Here is an 8,074-nt window from a genome sequence, read left to right on the forward strand (position 1 = left end):
TTATGTTGGGAACGTTATATCCTACCAAACTCTGTTCTTATGTTGTGAACATTATATAAAATTATATCCTACCAAACTCTGTTCTTATGTTGGGAACGTTATATCCTACCAAACTCTATTCTTATGTTGGGAACATGATATAAAATGATATCCTACCAAACTCTATTCTTATGTTGGGAACGTTATATCCTACCAAACTCTATTCTTATGTTGGGAACGTTATATCCTACCAAACTCTATTCTTATGTTGGGAACATGATATAAAATTATATCCTACCAAACTCTGTTCTTATGTTGGGAACGTTATATCCTACCAAACTCTATTCTTATGTTGGGAACATGATATAAAATTATATCCTACCAAACTCTGTTCTTATGTTGGGAACGTTATATCCTACCAAACTCTATTCTTATGTTGGGAACATGATATAAAATTATATCCTACCAAACTCTATTCTTATGTTGGGAACGTTATATCCTACCAAACTCTATTCTTATGTTGGGAACGTTATATCCTACCAAACTCTATTCTTATGTTGGGAACATGATATAAAATTATATCCTACCAAACTCTGTTCTTATGTTGGGAACGTTATATCCTACCAAACTCTATTCTTATGTTGGGAACATGATATAAAATTATATCCTACCAAACTCTGTTCTTATGTTGGGAATGTTATATATAATGCTAGAAATAAGAGGGTTCTGACATTGTGTTTTCAAGTTTTCAGTGAACATGTTTTTCTAAAATTCTTACTCAAAATACGCCACATTTTTGTTTACCTGAGAACAAACTTGCAAACCCCTTCTTCTCCCCCCCAGCTCTTCATTAAGTACCTGTGTGTTATCAGAGTTCAACCTCCCCCTGCTCTTCATTAAGTACCTGTGTGTTATCAGAGTTCAACCTCCCCTGCTCTTCATTAAGTACCTGTGTGTTATCAGAGTTCAACCTCCCCCTGCTATTCATTAAGTACCTGTGTGTTATCAGAGTTCAACCTCCCCCTGCTCTTCATTAAGTACCTGTGTGTTATCAGAGTTCAACCTCCCCCTGCTCTTCATTAAGTACCTGTGTGTTATCAGAGTTCAACCTCCCCCTGCTCTTCATTAAGTACCTGTGTGTTATCAGAGTTCAACCTCCCCCTGCTCTTCATTAAGTACCTGTGTGTTATCAGAGTTCAACCTCCCCCTGCTCATCCTGGACTTCCATTGGAATTGTTTGTGTCGTTTTGTTCCTAATTTATTAGGTTCTAGAACTGTAGAGTATTTCATATCTGTATCTACTCACGGTTTAATAACTACCCTCTCTGATATCTGTGTTAGAATAGGCAGCCTTCTATAAAACACATGCTTTCTAAGATGGCCTCTTGTATTCCTATCTTTACACTGTATAAATAAGTGCTCCGCTCTGCACATTACAGACCACAGGTCCCTTAATAACTCATCATTCCAATAAGGCTTGTTGTTCAGCCGGTAAATGTTCCTGACTTGGGGGTGTATTCTTTATTCACATAATTTTTTGACCATTTCAGAATATATGATATAACAAAATGTTTCATTCCCCACGTCTAAATCAAGTTGTGTTTCTCCACACTGTCTTCTGATGAGTTCTCTCAGTGTTCTGCCATTTCAGGACAAAGGAAATCATTAGGCACATTTATGTTCTTACATTTAGGCCTTTTGCAGGATACGTATATTTTGCCCTGAGTGATGCTCAGTGGTCGCTCAGAAACTTCATGGCCAAACAGAAAAGGTCATACATAAAGGTCATCATTGAAGCCAGCTCAGCTGCTAAGAAGTTAACTTCAGAGTGTAATTAAAGTTTGAGGCAGTTATATCGCTGTCAGCAATATGAGTGGATAAGATTATTGAAATACTGTACTGGTGATATGTGTCATAAGAATCCTACTGGACCGTTTTAGCCAACTGAAATGTGAGACAAATAAAAGTGCCTCCAGAATCTTCAATTGGAACATGGGTCATTCCACGTGATCAAATCACATTTTATTGGTCACGCACTCTAAGCAGATGTTATTGCGGGTGTAGCGAAATGCTTGTGTTTCCAGCTACACCAAGATTTGACTATTCAATATTCAATGTTCACTTTGAACAAAAACTATTTCAAAAGGGAACAGATTCATCATATTAAAATGAGAGTTCAGTTCACGTTGACCTTATAATGAAAAACATGACATAAATAATAATCTTCCAACATGTATTTGTCATAGCAACAAAACAACTAGCAATGATACAATTATGATGAAAACTTGGAGACATTTTGGGGTTAAGGAGGTTAAAATCTTCCTAGAAGTCACAGAGGGTTCACAGAGGGACATTCCTAAATGCATTTTGGGGTTAAGGAGGTTAAAATCTTCCTAGAAGTCACAGAGGGTGCACACAGGGACATTTCTAAATGCATTATGCCACAAGTCTTGATTCATATCAATGGTTGGATGATTCATATTAGAAATCAGAGCATTTCATTTAATACAACAAGCTTTTAAAATGCAATATTTGTACACAATTTCTACATAAAATGTCAAAGGGATGTGAAAGGGACTCATTTCGTGGAACGACTATCAAACTGAAGATAAATACACTACATGACCAAAAGTATGTGGACACCTGCTCGTCGGGCATCTCATTCTAAAATCATGGGCATTAATATGGAATTGGCCTCCCCTTTGCTGCTATAACAGCCTCCACTCCTCTGATAAGGCTTTCTACTAGAACATTGCTGTGTGGACTTGCATCCATTCAGCCACAAGCAACGTGGACTCAGTCCATTACAGTATATGAGGTTCAGTGGAAGTGGAAGTTACATTGGGAAGAATCACACTTTTGTTATCGTCATAATTATTAATAATGACATCTATCATTTACGTAAATTCAGTGAAATTCAATTCAGAGACAAAAATGACATTAAAAAGTAATGTCATGGGAGTGTGGTGCTCCTGGAAGTGGGAGGTGCTAGTGAGACACAGAAATAAACAGGTCTCTCATCCAATTTATGTCCTTTCCCAGAGTGGTCCATAATTAACTTTGCTTGGTTGGCACTTCCAACCAGATATAAGGAGGCTGAGGCCCCAGCATCCATAAGTCAGATACCTTCTTCCTCTGTGGTAAGACCTCTCTACCTTCTTAGATGTTTACATTTATCTCATCTTTGTACTCAGCATCTGAGGCAGTAGCTAACTGCACTGTTTGAAATGACTTCTGAAATGACTTCTGCATTGTCTCTTGTAAGATTTGACAATATGCAATCAAGTGGCATTCATAAAAAATATATATATATTTGTATTATGTGTTATACTTTAAATGTGTTTTATTTAAAATCTGTAACTTTCAGTGGTGCTCCTGCACTTGAAAGGGTGTTCTAGAATGTATCTGGGTTTTATGGGAATTTATTTGAATTCCTGACAGAATGTGTAGTAAAGTGAGTTGCCACTAGGAAAATGAAAGTTACCAGTTGCACCTGTAGTTGAATTTGACTTGTAATGATTGAGTTAAATGTTTTCTAGCCCTTTAGGGGTTCAATGATAAAGCTTTAGACTTGTATGTTTTCACAAAAGTCTCATGTTTCACAGGGTCCTCTAAGAAGTACACATTCATCTGTAGGAGGGGAAAAAGAAGGTGAGACATGGTTTGAGTCTTCACATAAAAAGTGATGAGAATATTTGGTTAGAGATACCGCTCACCTAACTCTGTTGACTGGGGAAGAAGCACCACAGAGTCAACCACGTTTCTTGTTTCATCTCTTTCCTAGTTATCCGTCACCATGAGTACGGACGCGGAGATGCAAATCTACGGCAAGGCTGCCATATACCTCCGTAAGCCTGAGAGGGAAAGGATTGAGGCACAAGCCGCACCCTTTGATTCAAAGAACGCCTGCTACGTGACAGACAAGGTGGAGCTGTACCTTAAGGGTTTAGTCACTGCCAGGGCAGAAGGGAAATGTACTGTAACAGTTACGAGACCTGACGGAAGTAAGGAGGTAAGCCTGATCTGAAAAGTAGTCAAGTTTGTGAATTTACTCTATTTCTTAAAAAAGCACTGAAAATCCAAACAATGTCTATAAGGCAATAAGAAATCAGTTACAAAAAAAATAGATTAAGAAGCATTACATTTTGTTTTGCAGACAATGTATCACCTTAAAACACATACTTTTTATTGCTGCTATTTAAAAATGATATAGAATGTTGACTAGTCAAGAATCTCCAGTTATGTGTCAGTGGGTGATAACTAAGTAGTTGGATTAAATGTTGATATATATTTTTTAAATGATTCAACTTGTATTTAATGAGCAAAAAGCATTCAGTCATGTCCAGTTTGATCTGTGTTGTAATCTAGATTTCTGACTGTTTCAGGAAGGAAAAGAGTTCAAAGATGCAGACATCTATGAGATGAACCCCCCTAAGTACGACAAGATTGAGGACATGGCCATGATGACCTACCTGAATGAAGCCTCTGTGTTGTATAACCTCAAAGAGCGTTATGCAGCATGGATGATCTATGTAAGAAACCTGCACATACAAACACACATACATGAACATAATAAATATACACATACAGTACTACACATAAGTGAACGGTAGAAACCAAAACAAATCAATACAGTAGACCCACATCAGTATACCAAAGTACACCCACATCCTCACATAAATCCAGGTAAAAGTCAATCTGATTTTGTTAATCTCCTAAATTAATTATGCTTTAATCCAGACCTACTCGGGGCTCTTCTGTGCCACGGTGAACCCCTACAAGTGGCTCCCTGTGTACGATGAAGAGGTTGTCAATGCCTACAGAGGGAAGAAGAGGATGGAGGCTCCACCCCATATCTTCTCCGTCTCTGACAACGCCTTTCAGTTCATGATGATTGGTACGATATCTCATGTATGGATGGATGGATGGATGGATGGATGTATTGTTTGGTTTGGATGGACGGATGGTTGGTTGGTTGGATGGACGGATGGATGGTTGGTTGGATGTATTGTTTGTTTGGATGGACAGATGGATGGACGGATGGATGGATAGATGTCCATAAGTGCATATGAAAAATTGGATGGATCTATCAATGGAAATTAAAAACTGCCTCAGTCAGGTATCTACTGTTTTCTAACAGTTTCTAACAATATCTGATTTTCACTAAGCTATCACTACAATGGAACATTTTCAAAAATGATATTCATCATGATGCTATGAATTAAATAATGTCCCCATAATGTTTCTTGAGTATGATAAGTAATATGTTTTTTGGTTGCAGATAAGGAGAACCAGTCCATCCTGATTACGTACGTTTTTTACTAAAATGTCACTTGAGAAAGTGTTCCTATTGTAATAAATTGGGTCACTTGGTGTGATGAAATACATGACATTATGAAGGGATTAGAGCATCAGGTTATGTGTAATAACAAGTCGATTAACGGGAATATTTGTTAATGATTTGCTTATGTTAGAAAACAGGTATTTTTCAATGCTATTTCTTAGTGAAAGCCAATCTGACACTCAAACATGTAACTAAAACCCCTCTTTCTATGTCATATAAACCAGCGGAGAATCCGGTGCAGGAAAGACTGTCAACACCAAACGTGTCATCCAGTACTTTGCCACCATTGCAGTGTCTGGTGGCAAGAAGGAAGCAGACCCCAGCAAAATGCAGGTAGGTTGTTCTTATGTTTGCCCTTTTAACACATTTCAGTTTGGTTTTCTGAGCAAACTTTTTTCCATCAGTGAATCATGTTTCAAGAAAAGTCATTGAGAAAAACAAACTTTACCGCTTTTCCAGTTTCTGAGAAACTTGTGTTTGTCTCAACCAGGGGTCTCTTGAGGATCAGATCATTGCAGCTAACCCTCTGCTGGAGTCTTACGGTAATGCCAAGACAGTGAGGAACGACAACTCGTCTCGCTTTGTAAGTATGAAGGGCATACTGTGGAAGTTACCTCATATTGGAAACATTTATTTCAGTAGTTCCCTTTTGTTAAATCAATAGATGTCCAACAAACTGTAAAATTTAAAGGGTTTATCAAAGTAAAATGTTAGAATTATTTGTTGACCTATTTCTAACCCCCATGCTCTACTACAGGGTAAATTCATCAGGATTCACTTCCAAGCTGGTAAACTGGCTAAAGCTGACATTGAGACCTGTGAGTTGGCTTTGATAATTTCTCAATGCTTTCCTAAGTTCACAGATAAAATGTAATTATATCATCTCCATTTAATCTCTCTCTTTCTCTCTCAGACCTGCTGGAGAAGTCCAGAGTGTCCTTCCAGCTGCCCGATGAGAGAGGCTACCACATCTTCTTCCAGATGATGACAGGCCACAAACCTGAGATAGTTGGTACGACAAAGTAGAGTTTTAGGGGAAATTATTCCCACCCCCATCTGTGGAACTTGTTAAAAATATTCATAGTCCACACTAATAATACTATTACAATGATTACATCCAAGGTAACAAGGCATCTAGACATGGGTCTGGTCTCTGGGAAATATCTATCAAGTAATACACTGTGATGCACTAGTAATACTACATGTATCATTGAGTCCATCTATTGAGTAAAAGAGGGAGAGATACTGTAAAGTTAGAACAGCAGAATTCTAAGAGATTTAACTGACAAGCTGTTCTCTGTTGTCCACAGAAATGGCGCTTCTCACCACCAACCCCTACGACTTCCCCATGTGCAGCCAGGGTCAGATCGCTGTGGCCAGCATTAATGACAATGACGAGCTGGATGCCACAGACGTGAGTTAAACAAAGGGTTAACCAAACTCTAGATAGGACCACCATACACACTGAATGCGGTGTGAAAATACAACCTGGTAGCGGCTGGGAATTGTCATGATTTAATCTACATTGACAATGTAGTCATTTAGGAGACTCCCTTATCCATAGCAACTTAGAGTACGTAAGTGCATACATTTTCATACTGGTCCCTCATGGGATTTGAACCCACAACCCTGGGGTAGCAAGTGTCCTGCTATACCAACTGAGCTACATGGGACAAATTACTTGTGTTAGTTAGGCATGTGCCTCAAGCCACTCTTCATAACTTCACATTTCGTCATGTAAAGCATCCATAAGAGAGCTAAGTGCCTTGTGGAACTGTGTAAAACTCCTTTTGTGTTTCCATCACTAATGTGTTGGCACAGAGTCACTTCTATTCATCACATTCGTTCTGGAGATCATGTATTTAAGTGTCACCTCCTCCTCTTTGCCCTAAGCCCTTATGCAGTTTAAAGCACGGATGGCTTCGGCCATTACACTTATGTCTGTTTAATCCTTGGTTTCCTGTCCGCTTCCTGTTTGTGGTCTAATGTACACCTGTCCTTACTCTATTTTGTCATATCTGTCTCTATGTCTAAGCGCTTACTCCTACAGAGTGAGCCCAGAACTGTAGTGTAACTGAGCAAACTACCGTTCAGTTCATCTCTGTTGTACTTCCTCTTTAATGCCAGGATGCCATTACAATCCTGGGCTTCACTAATGAAGAGAAGATTGGCATCTACAAGCTGACAGGAGCTGTAGTGCACCATGGAAACTTGAAATTCAAGCAGAAGCAGCGTGAGGAGCAGGCCGAGCCAGACGGCACAGAGGGTGAGTCCCACTCATAGATATACAATATGTAGAGCATTAGTCCCATTCCCCAACATAGAAATAGAACACCTAAGACAGACAGTGCCACATGAAAGTCAGGCAGGAGATCATTTTTGGAGACCAAAATACTACATTCAGATATGATTTGGCCAAACTATTTTGTCAGTGTGACATCAGAAACAAGTGATCTTGTGTCCCTGAGTCTGTTGTTGTTGGTTCTCTCTCCAGTGGCTGATAAAATCGCCTACCTGCTGGGCCTGAACTCAGCTGAGATGTTGAAGGCTCTGTGCTACCCCAGAGTGAAGGTCGGCAACGAGTATGTGACCAAGGGACAGACTGTGGCTCAGGTAAGGCGGCCAAACACAGGATCTACCATTTTCTGAGCACAGGAATCTTTGTGGAGATGAGTGCTATGCTATTTTGAATAGTGCTGTTGTTTTTTCCAAGCTCGTATCACCTTATTACTGGACATGGTCAATATCATA

At 39.1% G+C, this 8,074-nt stretch overlaps 1 protein-coding gene across 1 annotated transcript; it reads left to right on the top strand.

Annotated features, from left to right (window-relative positions):
• The first annotated feature begins 4,966 nt into the window (after positions 1-4,966).
• On the top strand, positions 4,967-7,991 carry LOC115122559 (myosin-2-like). The gene is made up of 9 exons (XM_065002140.1): positions 4,967-4,973; positions 5,261-5,288; positions 5,548-5,656; positions 5,814-5,906; positions 6,081-6,141; positions 6,237-6,335; positions 6,634-6,737; positions 7,451-7,589; positions 7,818-7,991. Exons 1-9 carry the CDS (start codon positions 4,967-4,969, stop codon positions 7,970-7,972), a joined length of 795 nt encoding a protein of 264 aa, XP_064858212.1. The 3' UTR covers positions 7,973-7,991.
• The last annotated feature ends 83 nt before the right edge of the window (positions 7,992-8,074 follow it).

Source organism: Oncorhynchus nerka, linkage group LG15 (genome assembly GCF_034236695.1).
Source record: "Oncorhynchus nerka isolate Pitt River linkage group LG15, Oner_Uvic_2.0, whole genome shotgun sequence".
Classification (NCBI taxonomy): Eukaryota; Metazoa; Chordata; class Actinopteri; order Salmoniformes; family Salmonidae; genus Oncorhynchus; species Oncorhynchus nerka.